Source organism: Malurus melanocephalus, unplaced genomic scaffold (genome assembly GCF_030028575.1).
Source record: "Malurus melanocephalus ecotype Western Australia unplaced genomic scaffold, MMel_1.1 scaffold_106, whole genome shotgun sequence".
Lineage (NCBI taxonomy): Eukaryota > Metazoa > Chordata > Aves > Passeriformes > Maluridae > Malurus > Malurus melanocephalus.
Window position 1 is genome coordinate 1,489,828 of NW_026623338.1, and position 21,254 is coordinate 1,511,081.

At 36.9% G+C, this 21,254-nt stretch overlaps 1 protein-coding gene across 2 annotated transcripts in view; it reads left to right on the forward strand.

Annotated features, from left to right (window-relative positions):
- Positions 1-21,254, forward strand: part of PIK3C2A (phosphatidylinositol-4-phosphate 3-kinase catalytic subunit type 2 alpha) — a 39,511-nt gene that overhangs the window by 15,180 nt on the left and 3,077 nt on the right. For both annotated transcript variants that reach the window (XM_057369285.1, XM_057369286.1), the window contains exons 8-31: positions 512-655; positions 2,589-2,631; positions 2,716-2,929; positions 3,008-3,130; positions 4,576-4,743; positions 6,912-7,020; positions 7,770-7,912; positions 8,547-8,735; positions 9,199-9,292; positions 9,540-9,634; positions 9,977-10,157; positions 10,697-10,801; positions 11,851-11,943; positions 12,192-12,321; positions 13,787-13,923; positions 14,244-14,413; positions 15,520-15,676; positions 16,124-16,233; positions 17,077-17,284; positions 19,064-19,188; positions 19,592-19,709; positions 19,802-19,883; positions 20,302-20,411; positions 20,625-20,750. In XM_057369285.1, the coding sequence (XP_057225268.1) occupies positions 512-655; positions 2,589-2,631; positions 2,716-2,929; positions 3,008-3,130; positions 4,576-4,743; positions 6,912-7,020; positions 7,770-7,912; positions 8,547-8,735; positions 9,199-9,292; positions 9,540-9,634; positions 9,977-10,157; positions 10,697-10,801; positions 11,851-11,943; positions 12,192-12,321; positions 13,787-13,923; positions 14,244-14,413; positions 15,520-15,676; positions 16,124-16,233; positions 17,077-17,284; positions 19,064-19,188; positions 19,592-19,709; positions 19,802-19,883; positions 20,302-20,411; positions 20,625-20,750 (3,174 nt within the window). The remainder of the gene's footprint in view (positions 1-511; positions 656-2,588; positions 2,632-2,715; positions 2,930-3,007; positions 3,131-4,575; positions 4,744-6,911; positions 7,021-7,769; positions 7,913-8,546; positions 8,736-9,198; positions 9,293-9,539; positions 9,635-9,976; positions 10,158-10,696; positions 10,802-11,850; positions 11,944-12,191; positions 12,322-13,786; positions 13,924-14,243; positions 14,414-15,519; positions 15,677-16,123; positions 16,234-17,076; positions 17,285-19,063; positions 19,189-19,591; positions 19,710-19,801; positions 19,884-20,301; positions 20,412-20,624; positions 20,751-21,254) is intronic.

A 21,254-nucleotide genomic window follows, 5' to 3' on the forward strand; every position in this document is an offset into this window, starting at 1 on the left:
ATAGCCTACAAAAGTATATTAAAGTGAAGTAAAATTGATTAGTTCCATCATGGAAGCAGTAATGTAGTGTTAGTAGTAGAAGTGTCAGTATAATTTAAACCTGTGTCTCTGAGGGCTGAAATTGAAACACTGCTTCTTTAGCATTGCTTCTTCACACTAATTGAATTTTCTTCTTTGAGCTGCACTTGMTTTCTAGGCCATGAGGGAATCTGAGCTTAGTACCTCATTAGGAAATAATTGTTAGCCAACAGTTTAATAGAAAAATGGTTGGGAATTTCCTGTTTCCTGGCACCCTGTTCTAGTAGCTGTAGTATTGTGGTTTTGGCATTCATAAGGAAGTTGTCAATATTGAAGGTTTTCTGTAATCAAATCACTACACCCCAGTTTAATGTAGTGGAGATATGCATCTCACAGTGACATTTTCTTGGCAATTCAYTTTAAAACATTAAAGCAATACTGGTTTTCACAATTGTGATCAGATCAATCTGTTCTCTCATACATTCCTTYTCAGAACCAGCATAAAGCAGTAGATCATGTAATTAGGACTGTCAGAAAAATCTGTTCTACACTGGATTGTGTAGAGACTCCTGCAATAACGGAATCAGTGAAGAAGCTAAGGAGGGCTGTTAATCTTCCAAGGACTAAAAATGCTGAGGTAAATGTTCACACTGTAAATTGCATTTTGAGGTATGCTTTTTAACTGACAAATACTATTTCAAAGTCTTTAGTARTTGGAAATACCAGCAAGAGTTCTGTCAGGCTTGTGTTGGGATTTTTTTGCTGGGTTTTATTAATTTATTTTACTTGATATCTTCCATTTATGTTGACATCTCACTGCTGTTTATGCTTTCATCACTTGCTTTGGGAATGTTCCTTTTTCTAAATAGTAACTTTATAAAAACTAGTTTTAATATACTGTTTTCTAGTTTTGTAACTAGAAACTTGTGTCATAGCAAATGCTACTAAGTCTGACTGAGGGGAACTGACAGGAGCTCATGCTGTCTAAAATTAATGCAGTTATGCTGTAGAAAGAGGAATTGACATCATGTCTTTTCCCAGTAGTGTTTGTGGCTAGCAATAGCATCTTAAAACTCTAACTGTTCATGCTCCTGCATTCCTGAGCAGGAAAAACCCAGAATCTCTCAAATAGCACAGAATTTGATGATGCAACTTCCTAATAATGAGTGGTTCACTTGAGCAGTACGGTCTCAAGTCATGTTGTCAAAAACAGTCATTAAGTGGAGAAGTGTGCAAATAAAAAAGCTAAGTAATCTTGTAATGCTATTTCTGTTGTCCTGCTACCTTATTAGAGTGGCAATTCACGTGATGCTCTGTTTGCTTTTGGCTTCAGCAGTTCAATAATGTATKTATAATACTGAGGTGAAGACAAATAAATATAGTTGTTACAAGAACTTAAATTCTTCCAGAGAAGTTCAGAAGACATTAAGAAAACATAGTGAAATACAGGATATAAATACTTTCTTAATGTTTGCTTTTGGGTAGGAGAAAGCTGCAGAAATGATTAGATTATTGTGTACAAATAACTCCCAAAAATAATGTTACTCCAATATGAAAAAGGTGGGATTTTCTCTGTGAAACGCTGCAATTATTTTATGATGGACATTGTTTACACTGTAATGTGTATGAAGGCATATAGGATTGCTTTCAGAAACAGACTTGCTATACATATTGGAGACTGTTGCATATAAATGTTTGGTAAGATATTGTTTGATTTAATTTTATGATTTTTTTCGTATTTTAAACTTACTGTTGAAGGTGCTCAATTGGTACACTGAAAATTTAAGGAGAGCTTTCATTTTTCTGCAGCGGTTGTGACAAACTTCCTTGGAAGTTAGGAACTTACTAGGTTTTGATTATAAACCACAAACTTAGTTTTCATTAAAAATTTTAGTTTTATCAGGACTTGAATTTGGCAAGAAACCCTTCCTGATTAGAAGGGAGTAAATTCCCAGGATTTGTTTGTCACCTCTTGGTTTCARCAGTGGCTTTGTTGAGACTAGACATTGCTCTGATATTGCATCATGTTTAGACTTCCATTTTAGCAGACCACGAAGCAAACAGAGATAGTACAAAGTAACTGTCCTTACTGTTCATTTTCTCAGTTTAATATTTTTTAATTTAGTAAATTTATGGYAACTCACTCAGCCAAAGATACTTCACTAAATGCCACAAAAAAAGCTGTTTAAAGCTGCTCAGAATGACCTCTGACTTCATCTGTAACATCCCTGAGCAAATTTTATCTCTGCCCTGAGAAATTACACTATACTGAGCAATATTCCAGTGTACTGCATCTTTTAGGAGTTCATAAAGAGTGTCAAAACAGTTGACCTCACAAAAAATGAGCTTTTGAGCTTCATGAGTAGTTGATGCATCATTTGGAARTTGTGATGCTGTCAGTTAACTCTTGAGGAGCTTTGAGTGAAAAGATGTGTTACGTGAACTTAAGTATGGAACTAGTTCAGATACTTCATAATTTCTGTAAAAGATGCTTAATTAGCATTATAGAAAATTATAGAAAATTAATGTGGATTTTCACTATTGAAATTTCCTCTGACTTTATTGTGTAGGTATCTTTAAAATGTGGTGATGACAATAGCAAGAGCTCCTCTGGTGAGTAAAGTTCTTCAATTTGTATTTTAAAACTGTCTTCAGGTGGCTAATTTAGAAATGTATTAAAAACAAATTATCTTTTAGATTCACTGCAGCCTGAAAACCCTCTCAAAGTGAGTATAGACCATTTAACAAGAGCAGTTGAGGCCCTTCTGCGACTCCACACAAATTCCTGTAGCAGTTCTGCAGCAATTTCTCCAGAAGAGAGTAAGAGTACCAAGGAAGCTTGGACTGCTACAGARCATCTCCAATTCACGATATTTGCTGCTCATGGAATTTCTTCTGGTTGGGTGTCAAAGTAAGTAACTAATTTATTGTAAAATTGCTCCTTTTATAATTTTTTTTTATGTTTAACTTACTTTTTTCCTTTGTCCAGTTATGAAAAATACTACTTGATTTGTTCTCTGACCCATAATGGAAAAGATCTGTTCAAACCTGTCCAGTCCAAGAAGGTTGGCACATACAAGAACTTCTTCTATTTGATTAAATGGGATGAACTGTAAGTGACTTTAGCCTCTTAAAACTCAATAAAATGTTTTGCTTTAGCTACTACCTACCTACTAGCTGGTGAATACAGTTATTCAAGCAACTCTTGGTTCTCATTCCATTTGAAGCATCCAAAAAAGCAATGTGTGAGACCTACTGACCAAAWTCGGAAATATTTTTCCAAATGGTATTTCAATACTTATTTTAAAAGTGGGAATAGAAATGCTGGACAAGTGCCCTGTGCTAATGTGTTTGTAGTATACAATTACAGGGAGTTGGGAAGGTCATAACATTCCTTGTGATGGGAATGGCTTGTGCTGCTTTAAGAGGGATAAAGAATAAAGCTTGCTTRTAAGTRCTACTCMGTTTATGTAAATGGAGAGGAAAAGCACCTCACTTTTACTAACATGAATKTTGAATCAGTTTTTGTTCCAAATAYAGAAGGTAGAAAGGGAGAAGCAAGAGCATGCAGAGRAAAAATAGGGAGATAATGGCAGGTGGTGTCTGATAACTGAAAGGGGAACATTTTTCATTATCAGTGCMCAGCTTAATCTCTGCCACTTGAGTTATCACAGGCAGCCTGCCATAACTGAAACATCATGTGAGCACCATGGTGCCCCATATCCACTCTCCTGACTTTTTGAAGGTCAGAGATAGACTCTGAGGAATACCCTGAAAGTTTGTGGTGAACAACTTGCTTCAGACAAGGAATGAGACTTTCTAGAACACCTGCCTTCAGAGAGTACTCTAGCTCCCTCTTTTTACTGGTGATTCATGGGATTAATTGTCAGGTCTTTTGCTGGCAAATACCAGTGTATTAGTGAAGGATCTGTCACATTGCTTAAAAGCTGCTGACAGCAGTGCAGCTAGTTTTATAGTGCAACTGTCATGTTCTACAGAGAAATCAAACTGAAAGAACATTTTAGGCAGTAAAAACAGTGTAAACAAGAATGGAAGCTTGAATAGCTCAGTGAGTTGTATACTCCTCAGCTGCTTTCTTTGTAGGTTTCGTACCATTTGAATTTAACTTTCAGTAGTTCTTAATAGAATGTTTCATTTGGATGTGAAACTATTGTCAGCTGACCCTTTAAATCTGAAAAATTAGGAGGTGGTTAACATGGAATTGTGTGTGTCCTTCCTAGTGAGTGGACTGGGAAGACTGGTTATGCTGGACAGGTCAGTTCTGTGCAAGAAATGTGATTTAATAGACAGATTAAAAAGGGTTGTTCCAAATCTGACTACAGTGCAGAATTGGAATTTAGGAGGTTTTACAGACTATTGGTATGGAAGAAGAAGTGGAGTAAAATATGGTTGCATGGATAATTAACACATGTTCTTCAATGTTAATTGATTTTTTTTGAAAGCAAGAGGCATAAATGGATTATATGGATAAGCCTGTAACTTACTAACTGCTGCCTTTTTTTCKAATTGACTTATTTTAATACTTTTATTTTATAGAATAATTTTCCCCATCCAGATTTCACAGTTGCCTTTGGAATCAGTCCTATGTCTGACTTTGTTTGGAATCCTAAATCAAAGTAGTGGAAGTTCCCCTGACTCAAATAAGCAGAGAAAGGGCCCAGAAATTTTGGGTCAGGTTTCTCTACCTCTTTTTGAYTTTAGGCGGTAAGTATCCAAAACATGGGTAAGATTATCAATATGATTTGCTCTGTATAAAGCTTCCTCCACACCCATAACTACAGAAATTGCCTCTCTGATATTGACTATAGTAGGCCATGGTAAAGGGAAGAATTGTGAACTATATTGATACAAAAAAAATACATTCATTAAATAAGGACAAAACACGATCCTGTGTTGTAGGATTTATATCTAACTGGCTGAAAACACCTGCTGGAGGAAGTTGAATATTGTTTGGATTATTATATCACAGGATATTCTGAAATTATTTGTTTTGATTCAGAGCTGAATTTATTTTAAAGAATTAAAATAATGGGATAACTAWCAAGTGTGTTAAACTTGTGGCATATTTTTGATTTGAAGTGGCTTTCCTTCAAATACAGCTGCTGGATGCTGTTATACATTTTTTACTAAGAAGGAAAAGCCTGCTGTAATTTTTCCTAAGCTGAGTGTTTCTGGATTGGTTCAAGTTGCTTTGTGCTTCCAACTTTGATTATTCAGTGCATTGCAAAATGCTTATCACTTTGGTGGTTGCTCAGTGAGACATGAACTAACAAACTTGAACCACAGGTGCCCAAATTAGACATCTTGTTGCAGAAGTGATCACACCATTGAAAAATAGCTTTGCATTTATGCTTAAGGTTTCCTATTTATCTGTGCTGCTGACTTCTAGGTCTTACTGGATGCTTAAATTGTCAAGCAAGGCTGCAGAAAGGCAGCCAAGTCTTTCATGGGACAGTCACTGCTATGTATTGCTTGTGGCTGTTTTGTGTGCTTTGTGTCCTCTGGTTCTGGATTTGACTTTACTTGTTCTGCTTTCTCTTTTGCCTGATGATGATTCCAACAGCTTGAGGGTGTCACAGAGTTTAGGATTTCCTGCACTGCAAAGATGGCCTGCAGCTGCTTTCAGTCTCCACCAAAACCTGGATTTCATTGCATAAATGATTTATTTCAGCCTTCTGTTAAAATGTTGCATTTCAGTCTCCAGTCTAAATACCACATTTCACAGTATTTGAAAACACAGCCTTCGATTTGAATTGTAAATTTATCTTGTCTTCATGGTGTTCTCAGAGAAAACTGTATTTCATGTTTGTGCAGAGCATTACAATGGCATGTGTTGTGCCAGAGCTTGCTGATTGGCCTGTGTGTAGCAGCTGGGGAGATGCTTAGTGGTCTAATCCACTTGCAGTCCACATTAATTAAATCCAGACCTAGGTAATTAATGATAGTAGCCAAATARTCTAGTTACAGTTGAAAATAGCATCAATAGCACGCAGGAGCTAAAACTTGGAAGTGACTGAAGTACGTATAAGGAGAAAAAKCTGGTCATGTATATGTTTTGGAAGAATCCATTGCCAAGTTAAAATTCCTTCTGCCGAAGTGCATGTGGAATGGCTTAAAACACCATTACTTGTGGATGAGAGAGAAGCTTGTGGCAAGTGTATTAAACTGGAGAATTATTCAAAAGAATAAGCTGTTCAGTTGTACTTTAGTGACACGATTTGGTGCCTTTTATTGGCATGATAAGCTCCCAGTTAATCAATATTTACATTTTACAATCTTTTCTTTATTTGAAGTGCATACGAACTCTGAAACCTCTTTCAAAATCTACTTGAGGCTTGGCCTTCAAGTAGTCTTTTGAGCAGCATTTTGATTTTAAAAGACTSATAGAAGTTTTCTGTCCCTTACATTCAGCACTTAATTGATTTATGAAGTGTCTCCAGTTGTGCTCTACTACAGTTGGAAATGGTATTAATATTGGGAATACACCGGCAAGTATGCAAATATGATTTGATAAGCAAATATGCAAATATGATTTGATAAGCACTTGCAGAATCTGATAATGTGGAAGTCCAAACAAATGGTGATGCCTGTAATACTCATATGCCTGGGCCTTTTCTCAGAAGCTAAGAAGAGTGTGTGTTTGTGTTCAGTYTATACCTGGGCAGAAGTATTCCTTTTCTGATTTATCTGTGTCTACTATGTCAACGCTGAACTTTTTCCTTTGCCTTTTCCACCTAAAAGTTGTGCACAAGCCTTTAAAGTACGTAAGGTACAGATGACAACCYGTGAAAATTAAGAAATTCATTTGACAGCTGATACCTTGGTGAAGTAAACTGTTTGTATACTAATACCTGTACATGTTTTTTCCTCAGATTGCTAGCTAGTGGGACAAAGCTCTTGCAACTGTGGACCTCATCACATCCTCATCATGTGTCAGGGGCAGCCAGTAAGAAAGGAAATATGGAAAGAATAGTACTGCAGGTTATACAYAATTCTGATTTTCTCTATGTTTTGTTTGAATATGGTGACTTGTAAGTCATATTAGATGAATGTTTTGGGAAGAGGGAAAATGCTGCTAAATAATATTTGAAAGTCAGTATAGAATAGTGATTTCTGAACCAGAAGGGCAAAGAATGGGAAGTTCCTGGAAGTCTATACAAATCTATTATTGAAAACTGTCTGGAAGTAAGAGAAATCAGAGGTGCCTTGGCATTACATGCTGTCAGTCCCGGGAGAGAATGTTTTCCAAAACAATCCATGGAAATGTGTGCTTAGATGGGAGTTGTCTGGACACAAGCAGTAGCAATTCCAATTTCTTTACAGAACRTAAGCACCTCTCCTTCTAAATTCAGAGACCAAATTTCTCTCCAAGAGTAAGCATCTTACTAGGAATGGCTCAGCAGTCCCAAAACATCATCTGAGTTGGTGTTTGGGCTGAAACCACTGCTGTGGGTTTGAACGGTTCTGTGATTATTCTCTGTTCTAAGCATTCTCACTTCTCTTCTGAGGAGTGCTCCAACCACTGCATTGTGCAATAACACCACTGTACATTTAGGAGCCAGAGTTATGTAAAAGAATTGAGATGGAAAAAAATACTCAGCAAACAATATCTGAAGACTGTTACACTTGTGGAACTAAAGAGTTTAGATATGCAGAGATCTGAGATTGCTGGGTGAGCTTTCTCTACTCTGCTTAAGAACTTGCATCATCTTTTTCCCTTTTTTTTTCAGATTGACTTCCCATCTCATGCTTTTGATACTGAATATAAAATTCCTCAAGCTGCAAAGACTACTGTGCACCATTCTGTAGAAACATTAGAAAAACCATTGAGAGAACGTCTCCTTGCCATTCTCTCCAAGGATAGCACTATTGGGTATGTTCATCTCTTCTAGCTGTGGTTTTTTTGCACATGACAATTTATAGCTAGGGTWTGGAATGCTTATATATTCTTAAGTTTCTGTAATATTTTTTTTAATATTTTGAAGACTTGTAGCAACTTAAACAAGAGATTGAATTAAACATGTGAAATAATGGTACTGACTTAATTAATTTCCTCATACATTCCATGGCCAGTTTTWAAACAGTCTTATGCTACACTATTGTTGCTCTTTTGCCTGCTTTTTACAGTTGCCTGTTCCTGCTTGGGCATTTCTCAGTTTCACCAGTGGCAGTTTCAACAGTGGCTGTTCATGTGCCATGAAAGCTTTTCTGGCAGCCTTTCCCACTCACCTGCATCAAACTAACATTAACATTTTTGGTTTATTTCAGATTATACTGAAACTTAATTTTGTCCTGCCCATATTGTAACTTTGAAAAACTGTTTCCTTAATATATGAGGCTTTATTTGGCTTCTTGTTTTGACTTTTGTGGAGGAAAACAGTCATTTCAGTGTCATTCCATTTTGTGTATTAAATTATTTGTATGTATATGATGACCAGTGGCATTAGGGTTATTCAGGTGATGGTTTATAATGTGTGTTATAAACTGAAATGCTTTTTTATCTGCAGGCTGTCAAAAGAAGATAAAGAATTTTTGTGGGAGAAGAGACATTATTGTCATAGTCATACTAATAGCCTACCAAAAATACTGGTTAGTGCCCCTCACTGGGACTGGGCAAGTCTTCCAGAAATCTATTTGTTACTTCAACGGTGGCCTCCTTTATCACCCTTAGCTGCACTGGAACTACTTGATTCAAGGTAAGAAAATGARTGTAAATAAATTCTCTGTGTGATGTTGAGCATTAAATGACCCTTCTTTTGGTGGTAATGGTGTTCTGCAAAAAGGTATTGCTGAATTTCTAGCAGCAGAAGTTAAATGTTCTTAAAATTTTAAAGTACCCTGTGCCTACTTTATTGATAWAGGCTTAACCAAGTTATGTAATGAAAAGACAGCAGCAGTGGTAAAGTTGCTGAAGTTTAACAYGCAACAGGACAGGAGTTTATAGAGCCAGAGTTCTGAGAGGTTTGAGTGTGCTTGTCYTAGGCAAGCAAATGTGGTTGCCTCTTACATGATGAGGGGCCTTGTACTTGTTYGACCCTTATTGAGCTTTTAAAGACTTGATATTGTTTCTTTTCTATCTAGCTGATCTCAGAAAAAAAGTTAGAAAAAACTCCTACATGAAAAGAGAAAACTTAATGTGGATTTGTGGTGACTTTTTAGGTTTGCTGATCAGGAAGTGCGAAATACAGCTGTGAATTGGATAGAGACATTGAGTGATGATGAGTTAACAGATTTCCTCCCTCAGTTTGTACAGGTAAGACTTTCTGCCTACACTGAAGTTTAAACTTTTATGGCTCTTGAAAACCTACAGGAATTGCACTTGATCAGTAGCAGAAATGCAGTTGTGCGCCTCTAACTGCAATGCACTGTAGGGGAAACAATTTGAGTCAGTAATCACTTTGTGACTGTCCAAAGCATTTGTGTCTGTGCATTAGTCRCAAAATCTGCCTTCATCAAGAATTAAATCCAGACCTGATTTATGTAATTTTCATTGTATTTAGGCAYTGAAGTATGAAACCTACCTTGACAGTGCTCTTGTGAAATTTCTTTTGGCTCGGGCACTCGGAAGCATTCGGGTTGCGCACTACCTGTACTGGTAAGGTCTTCTTTGTTCCATTGCTCATGTAATGTGTGCCACAAGATTAATGTTTCCAGAAGAAAACAGTTCCTTCTTAACATCACCATTCAATAATACAACAATGACTGTGATGAATGGTGATTATACAAAATGTTGATCCTGGTTGTTGGGTTTTGTTTTTTTTTTAATTGAAGAATAGGTAGTGCCTCTACAAAGCACAAACTTCTTGCCTTTTCTATCCTGTATATCAGTAACTTCAGACATATGTAGTATTGATTCATTAAAATATTTTAATATATTAATATTGCATTGTTTGCTGTATTTTCCTTAGGARAATTTAACTTAAATCCTTTATTTCAGGCTTCTTAAGGATACACTGTATGATACAAAGTTTGGTGTAAGGTATGAGCAAATTCTTGGAGCTTTTCTTTCAGTCTGTGGAAAAAGGCTGAGGGAAGAGCTGGAGAAGCAGACCAGGCTAGTGCAGCTCTTTGGAATGGTAGCAGAAAGAGTAAAGCAAACRAGTGGATCTGCTCGGCAGGTGTGTATATATTTTAATTCAAAACTAATCCTCTTAATTGTCTTTTTAGTAAAAGTTCAAAATGTTATGTAAAGGTATAGGAAGATTTATGAACCTATTGATCTGCAAAGCTTAATGAAGTTGATGTTTTTGTCAAGGTTGTTGCCTGAAGCATATGGTGGTGATGTGRTAGGGTAAGAAAGTAGGATGGTTCCTGTGTATGATAAACTGGAAATTAATTTAAAGCTATTACTGCTGAAGAATAATCCCATTATGCGAATGAATGGGCTRTCTGTTTTTGTGCTAATAATAGAACTTGCAGTTTGATAGAGTGGGATGCTGTCATTTGGTTCACTCAAAAAAAAAMCCCACAAATGTGTGTGGTGAATGTTACATTACTAGGTTTAGGTATTTTTAATAGCTAGTCTGGCAGCTATAGTTTCTAGTATTCCTTTGACATTGAGGAGTTGAAATAGTGGCTTCTGGTTTACTTAGTCCAGAAGTTTTCTGTTGATGCTTCAGTTAAGAAAATGTTAATTGAATTTTCTTTTTGTCTGCAGGTTGCCTTGCAAAATGGTATGGAACGTGTACAGTTATTTTTCTTGAAGAATAAATGCCGTTTGCCTCTCAATCCCAGTCTTGTGGCAAAAGAGTTAAATATTAAGGTACTGCACATTCACAGTTTCAAAACCTTTTTGTAAAAATTGCATCTAGGTAAAGCTTTTACAAATGAAAAAATCCATTGAAGTGCTTGAAAGCTCTTTATGCTGTGGGGGTATGGTTTAATTTAAAATCCTGATCGAATAAGGCAGTGACATTAGCTGAGCAAAGATAAAATGTGTACAAATACAGCATAAAACCAACAAAGGCACTTGTGTTAAAAAATACATACATACATYTGCAATAACTTAGTGCACATTCAGACCCTGCCTCTTGAGACCAGCAATCCTGGTTATAGCGAAGCAGGAAACTACTCAAAGTGCTTGAAAACGTCCTGTGTGCATCAGTAATCAAAAGGGGAAACGGACTAACAATGTCGAGTTGAAGCAGTGCATAAATACTGTAAAACACATGAAACTACCTGGTACTGACTGTGTCCAGGGGTGCCAGAGAGCAAGGCAGTAGCTTTATTACATTGTAAAGGTCCAGCAAGTAATACTGTAGGAGAAGCAGGTAAGTTATTTTTCCAGAACTCTGCAAGGTTTGACAATATCTGCTCAACCACAGTCTTGATTATATCATKCATGACTGAAAGCCTAAAGGTCTGTTAACGCTTGAACTAATCCTGTGTTGGAGAGAAAGCTTGTCTTAATTTCCTTCTCTACTGTAACAATTAAATCATGGGCATGTGCTTGAAAGCAGATAAATGAGAAAATACTGTGAAATGCAATGCACAGAAATACATATTTTTAAATACCAATTCTAGGTTTTGAAAAAAAAACTGCTGATTAAATATTTATTCATGTTTTATTCACTCTTCCCTTCAGAATGTATAAAACATCACTGTGCAGGACTATTGGCTTTTATACAAGAATTCAGTAAATAACAGGCCAAAGGGCTCGTTATTCAAAGGAAGCACGTATTCACCACAATTGAAATGTTAGAAGTCTGAATACACACACTGTGTGTCAAACCTGCTTGTTGTCAGAATGTCTTGTTTTCTGGGCTTGCAGGAATACTCCTCTCTGACTATTAACACTCAATCTTCTTGCAGGCATGTTCTTTCTTCAGCTCCAATGCTGTACCACTCAAAGTTGCACTGATAAATGCAGACCCTCTGGGAGAAGAAATTAATGTGATGTTTAAGGTAGGCCTTGCATGTGTACTGGAGGAAATAAGTTGAATGTTAATCACTGTTCCATTGGTATCGATTGACTTCAGCATAGACCAGTAAGCGTAGTTATTCTGTGAGTTTGCTCCTGTCTCCTATCTAGAAAGCAAYATGTGAACAGGCTGTAAAATGTGAAAGCCTATCACATGTGAAAGCTTAATTGTAGCCTATTTCTCTTTTAAGCTTGTTGTGTCTCTGGTTAACTTTTATTTTTTCCATTTAAGGTTGGAGAAGATCTGAGACAAGATATGTTGGCCTTACAAATGATTAAGATTATGGATAAGATCTGGCTGCAGGAGGGGCTGGATCTACGGATGGTTATCTTCAAGTGTCTCTCAACTGGAAAAGACCGAGGTGCACAAACAGACAGTGCCTTTAATCTTTGCTCCCTCACTTCAATTTCTTGTCACACTGATAGTGAAAAATGTCTGTGCAGAGGGGTCCAAGGAACAGTTCCACTGCAAGGAACTTGAGTACTTTAGAGTGTAATAAGTTAGATTGTTCTGAATTTCCTGATCGTTGAGTGCATTTAAATGTGTTTCTTCTCTTGAGCATTTTTTTGTCAATGAACAGTGGTACAAATAYAGTGATAAAAGCTAAGGTTTTTCTCTATGCTCTAACTGCAACACAGTAAAATGATGGTGCTAAAGCAATCCTTATTCTGAAAGGTTAATTATGGCAGAAAAGGGTATTCCAATCAAAACCAAATGCTGAAGTAATTGGAATCTGCTGCAGTTGAGTCAAGGAATATCATTCTTGTATTGAAATGTGCAAAAAGAAGAGAATTTAAACCACCACTTGCCATACACACACACCATCCCCCAGGATTAGTGTCATATGCTGGTGAAAGTACCTTGGCAATACGAGGCTGTCTCTGGGGTTTGAAAGTAGGTCACAAAACTCTGASGGCTAATACTGCCCTGCACTCTCCTGAACGTGTTTTTTGCTACTTTTAGCTAGTTGTCTAGAGCTAGCCAATAGAAACCAAAGATATTTAAGAGGATTAACAATAACTTAAATATTTCTTCAGTCAGATGAACAGCATGACCAAAATACTTAAATACATGGAAAAGATGGAAATTTAGGTTGGCAAAACCAAGCAAAAAGCTTCTATTTATGTAAGACTTGCTTTTTAGAGGAACAGATGGCTTTTCTTCCTACTCTGAATGATAACTTGATTTACAGAGCATTTTTTTTTCCTGCTGCTTATATTAGTGTCCCTAAAGTACTCAAAAGACTAAAGGGGAAAAGTAAAATTGATGTAAATTACAGATGTACCTTTAGTAGCTTTTGCCAAGATAGAAGTAAAATTCTGTTAATCAACTAAATGTTTTCCTTTTAAGATTTAGCTGTACAAATATTTTTGGTAAATTGTATCTCCAAAGTAAGACCACATATAAAGCCTACCGTCTGGCCTGTTTCAACACTTGACAGCAGTTAGTTGCTAGATTAATTCAGTGTCAGTGTATAAGAATTGTCAGCATCAAAATATTTTGCCCAATTTAGACCAATAGTAGTTTATGTGGTAGAAGCTAATTATTTGAGGTATAACCTAAATGTGCATTCTTGCAACTGTAACTAGTTGGAGTAAAGTAAGCTAACTTGCATTGCTACATCTGTTTCATGGTTTGCTTTGTAACATAGTCTGTAGAAAAGCTTAGTGGACTATTAGAACTATTTTTACACCTAACTCATTTTTGAAAGAGATTAGTCTAAGACTTAAGATTCATCATTGTTTGGAAAGTTTTCTACTGAATAATAAAAATGCAGCATAGCTTAAGGAGATCACTAAATACACTTTGTTTTACTTTATATAAAGGCATGGTAGAACTTGTTCCTGCTTCAGATACACTTAGGAAAATTCAAGTGGAATATGGAGTGACAGGTTCTTTTAAGGACAAGCCTCTAGCAGAGTGGTTGCGGAAGTATAATCCTACAGAGGAGGAGTATGAAAAGGTAACTTCTCAGCATTGTTCTTTTTTTATGATCTTTTAAAAGGGCTAAATACCATTTGGTGAAAGAATGAAATTCATATTCCAGGTCTTCAACTGAAGTGTTTGTTTAGTGTATTTAATTTGTTTGTTTAGTATATTTAAGAAACCTAATTCTTCCTGTACTTGAAAGCCAGCAAATTAAAATCCCTCTCATAAAAGCAAATTTAGCGTCTGTTTGGCCTGGCTTGGATTTTGCACTCATCAAGATTGACTGTTGAATAGATGAGTTATGTTTTTCCCCTGATACTTGATCTCAATTCACATCTTTTCTCTCCCTCCCAGGCTTCAGAAAACTTCATTTACTCTTGTGCAGGATGTTGTGTAGCCACTTATGTCCTGGGAATCTGTGACCGCCACAATGATAACATAATGCTCCGGAACACTGGGCATATGTTTCACATCGACTTTGGAAAGTTTTTGGGACATGCACAAATGTTTGGTAGCTTTAAAAGGTATTTTCTGTACCTAAGCAGTATAGAGAATGAAGTGATTTTTTTTTAAGAAGCATTATAATTATAAGCATTAACTTTTAAAGGCTTGTTATTTGCTGTCTTCATTATGAAATCAATTTCTTCTAATTCAGCCACAGTTTCCAAAACTCATTCAGACTGAAACATAGAGAAATGATTTTTGAAAAGTTTCCTTTTTCTGTATTCTGGTTTCCTATTTCTATATTCTGGTATCTGGAGCTCTTCTAAGGCAAAGCACATATTCATGGCTTTTCAATAAAATTAATGTTGCAGCTACTGGTAGATTGATGTAAACAATTTGGTCTCCTAAACATCATTTAACTTCAGTGTTTCCAAGTTGCCATCAGTTTTTAAGAACTTTGTGCTATACACACCTGACAGAATTCAGTTGCAATTTCTTTCCAAGTTATGAAAGCCAAGTATTTTGGTGCAGGAAAATATTATTGCAACTTTACATTGATATTCTGGAGCCTTACATCTAACATAGGTCTTGATGTTATACTTTTCCAGGAGTATTGGATAAAGCTATAGTGTAGTTTGATCTCGATAGCTRTTGTTATGCCATGAATGTATTGCTTGTTCGGTGAACTTACCAAGGGCTGAGAAACTGACTGTCAGATAGATCCTTTACATTATCAGAATATCTGAGTGTGAAACAAACGAGAATGGACTCTGATTCATAAAACCAGTAGTGAATGTCAAGGTTATTGAGTGAACAGTTAGTCTGTGTTTGCGACTCCTCTGTTTATGAGAAGATAATCTATATCCAGGGTAGAGGATTTATATCTTAGTCTGGTCATTGCATTGCTTTAGTGTGTTATGGCATTCAGAAATGAGAGATGGAAGGAAGGCACCCTAAGGTGGCCTCCAAGTATTGCTCTGGGAGGGCTGCTGTAGGTCCACTATGATGTGCAAGTGCTTTGTAATCTGAGATAACACTTGGGAGAGGAACCCAATCCTAAACTGTGAAATGGCATTAATGGAGTATTTAACATCRTTACATCAGGGTGGGGATGGAGTGGGGCAGGAAACACATGACAATGAATGTACCTTAAAATGAACTCTTGAATTCTGTGCTTTTTGAACAGGGATCGAGCTCCTTTTGTGCTGACATCAGATATGGCTTATGTCATTAATGGTGGGGAAAAACCCACAATTCGTTTTCAGTTGTTTGTGGATCTCTGTTGCCAAGCTTACAACTTGATAAGGAAACATGCCAGCCTCTTCCTTAACCTACTTTCATTGGTAATCATTTTTCAAATTCAATTGAAACTTAATAGATCTGTCATGCTGGGTTATATTGAAAATTGTGCTTTTATTATGTGCTTTTATTATGCTGAAGGAAATCTTAATGCAGTCTTTTTTTTAAAGCCAGAAACCTCTGATCTACTTTTTGAGATGCTTTATTTGGAATTTTTAAAGCTTTTTTACTGCTTACCTGTTTCTTGCAAATTTAGTACTAGGATGATACCACAAATTACACTGCAAAGAGTTTTAAACTGCTTTTAATTCAGCGAAAATAGTGAATAACTGCTAATTTTTGTTTTAATTGTAAGTAATTGTTGTCTGTTGCTGTTAGCGTTTTGCAATTTTGTACAGCTACAAATGAATTTGAGGGTCTAACTTTTAATAGTTTAATTATAAAATCATACTGGGTTTTTTACATTAAAACTAAGTTTCAATTTTTTGCAGATGCTTTCTTCTGGGCTACCAGAACTAAGTGGGGTTCAGGACTTGAAGTATGTCCAGGATGCTCTCCAGCCCCAAACAACTGATGCAGAAGCCACYATTTTCTTTACAAGGTACTGGATAAGGGAAGACTAAAATCCCTCTCAGTATCAACCTCTTAAAGGGAGATTTCTGATATGAAAAAACATACTAGGGATGGTCACAAGTGTGTCTGTACTAGTTAAACAGTTACACTGTACAATCATAAAATACCAGTTAACTGCATCAGTAGGATCAGTTCCATATACGAGTAATGCTTGCACTAAAATACCTTGTAGATTTTAGGAGTGACCTTGTGTAAAAGTTGGCATAAAATACTGASAGTAATTAATGTTGTCTAGTAGTTTAAGGCATATATTTTGAATACATCCTAAATTGTTTAATAGCAGAGTATATGCTGGGAACCCTGTGATGTRTTGTAAAGAAGTTCTGGGGAGGGAGGGATGATGGCTCTGGTGTAACTGGGCAGTGCATGTAGTCTAACCAATTGCTGCTACATGTTAGGAAAGTGTTACTGTACTTCACTTCAGATATACTGGGGAAACTGCAGTGGTGTGCATGTAACTTTAGAATCATGGAAAAGCTTGGGTTGGAAGGGACCTTTTAAAGCCATCTAGACCAATACCTCTGCCATGAACAGGGACATCCTCAACTAGATCAGGTTCCTCGGAGAGCTGTCCTGACATCTACAACCTCTCTGGGCAGCCTGTTCTGGTGTTTCACCACTCTTACTGTAAAAAAAAATCCTTCTTATATCCAATCTATATCTCCCCTATACTATTTATAAAGCTCACCGATCACTCTTAAAGACCTTTTCTTTGTTAGTAAGAAATAGGGGTTTATTTTTCTTAGACTTCAGTCTGACGAATTGACAGAACCACTTTTATGTGTTTTGACATTATTTTTTCTTTGTCTAGGCTGATCGAATCCAGTCTGGGAAGTGTTGCCACAAAGTTCAATTTCTTCATTCACAACTTGGCTCAGCTGCGTTTCTCAGGTCTGCCTTCTAATGATGAGCCCATCCTCTCATTTTCTGCTAAAACCTATTCTCTCAAGCAAGACGGCCGAATCAAACAAGTGTCTGTGTTTACATATCAGAAGAGATACAACCCAGATAAACATTACGTAAGTATGCGGGATCTGTTTCCACTTGGGGAAGATAATGGTGTATTTTCTTCCAACAAGGCACAGCAGGGACAGCTGACCAAAACCAGCCAAAGAGATATTCCACAGTGTATAATGTCACTGTCAGCAATAAAAACAGGGTAGAGGAAGAAAGCAGGGGACAGGAGGGAGTTGTCTTCCAAGGTGGCTGTTTGGGAACTGGCTGTGCATGGGTCTGCTTGTGGGCTGGGTGATTGTGTTGCATCACCTTCCCTCCCCAGGACTGTCTTTAGCTCAGCTCATGGATCTTCTAGCTTTTGCTCTTGTTCTCCCCACTGTCCCACTGGTGAGGGGGTGAGAGTGAGCAAATGCCTGTGCGGGTACTGAGCTGCTGGCCAGGGAAACCAGCAACAGGACTGCTAGAGTGTAGAGACTGGATTTTTTAGCATCCCATAACATTCTTCAAAATGAAAACACCTCTTGAAAAGTATCTGGAAGGAAGTATAAAGGGCAGTAGTAGTGTTGGTGGAGATTATTTTAAAATACAGGAATTTGAGTCATGTTCATGGGCTTTTCTGTAGCTGCCTTGTGTAAAATGGCTCCTTCCTGAGTAGGAGTCTGTAAGTCAGACAGTCTGGTTTTGGTCTGACCTTCCATTRAAGTTAGATGTGTTCCTCCTAAGTAAAAGTGTCATTTCCCATAATGAAATGCACTTACACTCCTAGGCAGTCCTAGAGGCACCAAGCATTGCACTTTGCCCTCAGGATTTTAATAGACCTAGGTTACACTTTAGGACTTAATGTTTGTATTCCTACGCACATATGCAAACTTCAGGTTTTTTTAAATGGTTTTACTTCTATATTGCTATTTGCAGGGCTGGAATAATCAGCTTAAGTTAAATTTTCCTGAACATTTGAGCAAAGTGAGATGTATTGATAGATGCGAATGTACATCTCTTTCAAAGCTATGTTTGCTGTAAATGTCTTAATCTGGTAAGACAACAGCAAGGGAAGGTAGAACAAATCTGACTAATGCTGGAAGTGAAGAGCTTTGTACTGTATCACTGTATAATAATTGTATTTGAGTACTCTTGATCTAAGCCAAAGCAGCCTCCCCTGTTCCAGGAAATTTAGGATGGTCTAGATTCTGTCTAGATTTTTAAAGTTAAATTACACATTATACATTTAACTTATCTATCTCTAAAATGAGTCCACTAAACTGTATTTTCTGTGCAGCTTCTCAGCTTCATTTCCCTTGAATAATGTGAACATATCCTGGCATTGTACCCCCAGTACTTTGAAAAAATCTTTTTGCATAATGCAGTGCACTTGCATCTGCTCACCAAATTATCACTTTAAAAGTGGAATCCTGTAGAATCAGGAGGAAATTCAGTTGAAAGAAATTATACCTGAAAGGCTCTGTGGTAGTTTGGCCCCACAGATACACTTTTTGATACAATTCTGCACCGCTGTTAACATTTTGAATACSTCATATGAACTTCCAAAGAGGCTTCAAAGTGTGGACAGTGTGGACAGCTCAGCCTTAACTACTTTCATCATTGCCCTGTCAGGTGTGGATCTACCTTATGGAAAGACCACGTGATGTTAGTTGGTATTAAGGGCTATTTATAATTCTAACTCTAGCATGAAAGGCAGATTCTGGGATATGATGTAATAATGGGATATGTATTCAGGAGTAGGCTCACTATAGGAGAAAGAGTTGATTGTGAAGAAAATTGTAATGTTAAGTAATTTTATAATCTTTTTATATAAACTACTTTTATTTTTGTGTTTTGGGCAGATCTATGTAGTGAGAGTTTTGAGAGAAGGGCAAGTTGAGCCAACATTTGTCTTCCGAACATTTGATGAGTTCCAGGAGCTCCACAACAAACTTGGCATTCTCTTTCCTCTGTGGAAGTTACCAGGGTATGTGCCTAACTCACTCATCRCTATTACAAAAGCAACAAAACTGCTCCCAGCTGCGTGGAGGAAGAATTAGCATGAAATGGAGACAAAACTGCTGAGGGGCAAACTCAAGAGTTCAAATTCAGACCTCAGAGTTCGCAATTAGGGAGAAAGCAGTTGTCTCTGAGTTTTAAGGAGGAGTTCCAGAGGAGCATCTCTGTTTTGAGCTGTGTGTCATATCAAATGAACAAATATATATTGCCTTGCCTTTCTGGAGTGTCATAACCTCTTGGCATGCTGTGTTTTCACTCCAGRTTGGCAGAATAAAAAGGATGTGAGCACTTCAGGATGGAAATGACAATGGAATCCTACTGTATTTACTTCTGTTAAAGTAATGGAAAACTCTTTTGTTCTTCTCATGTAGCTTTCCTAATAAGATGGTTCTGGGAAGAACACATATCAAAGATGTAGCAGCCAAAAGAAAAGTGGAGCTCAACAGCTACATACAGAGCCTGATGAATAGTTCTCCAGAGGTGGCAGAAGTGAGTACAAATAATTTAAATCAAATGCAAGTTTTCCTGTTTTGACACTTTTGAACACTTAAACTAACATGTAACATTTCTTCCAAATTTAGTGTGATCTTGTTTATACTTTTTTCCATCCATTACTTCGTGATGACAAAGTGGAAGGAATAGATGGAATAGCCAGACCTGCAGGTAAGGGATGTTTATAAATTGGATGAATATAGTATGACACATTTACAGTGTTAATCTTTTAAATCTTTTTTTTAGTTAACTGCAGTTTTCTCTCATTGTAAACTGCATCACTGTCTTTCCAAATGAGCCTACATACAGTTTCAAGGAAATTCATGCCAAAAATTGCAACAATATATGTGATCACTTGGACTTGTTTATGGCTTGACTAAATTATTCAGGTTTTCACTCTAAACGTCCAAGCTGGTTCTTGCAAGAAAATGCAAAAACTTTGAAAAMCCATAGCCTTGCCACTGTTAGGAAACTAGAAGTAAAATCAGGAACTGAACTTGTTCTAAGGCATGTTTTTTCCATATGAGAGAAATGTAGCACTGATGAAAAATTACCAGTATTACAGAAGAAATACTTGTCTATTTTTCAGATACAAGTCCATCAAGTCCTACCTCAGGCAAAGTGGGAGGAGAAGTGAAGCTGTCCATATCCTATAGAAATAGCACTCTATTTATCATGGTGATGCACATCAAAGACCTGGTAAGTGGAGATACTGCACTCACTGCCAAAAACTGTTTTCAATTACCATTTTGACTAAGATTGATGCAGGTGGAACTGTGTTTTCCTCAGAATTTTCCAACTGCCAGCTTAATTAAGTGCTGCTTTTGATTAGCTTGATTGCAAAGTCTAGACACTTGAAATATGCAAAGTTATGCACTAATTAGTTTTCTAACTTGTCTTGTTTCTTTGTAGGTTACAGAAGATGGTGCAGATCCAAATCCCTATGTGAAAACTTACTTACTTCCAGACACGCACAAAACATCCAAACGCAAAACCAAAATCTCCCGGAAGACAAGAAACCCAACTTTCAATGAAATGGTAAGTTAAAATTTATGTGGTAACTCCCTATAGCTTGCTATAATCTCTAATTCTAAGCAGTACTTAAAATATTGTCTCAAAAAATCTGTGAACATGTATAAGTGGAAAAGAAACTGAAAAGGAACTGTTTTGAAAAACTGTGCCCTTTTTAAATATAAAGCAACGGAGTAGGTCGGTGTGCTATTACAAGTAAGCAGAAATTTCTCAGACTGGGTCTGAGGAGTGATGKGGAGAAGGAAAGAAATCTTAAAACTCAAGATCCCCCTACCCTGGATTCACTGATTCACGATATGGAGAAAAATTAATTCAGAAGTCTTGACATGTAAGCAATGCTTCAGTTGAAAAACACCAGTCCTTTKAAACACTTAACATTGGGAGCACAAAATAAAATAGGGATGTCCTTCAGCCCTTTGTCTGAGATACAGACATACTGAATGGTCACCACATACAGTTCAGACACTTGTCAGTGACTGGGCAGTCAGAAGAAAGGGCAGACTGGGTCAT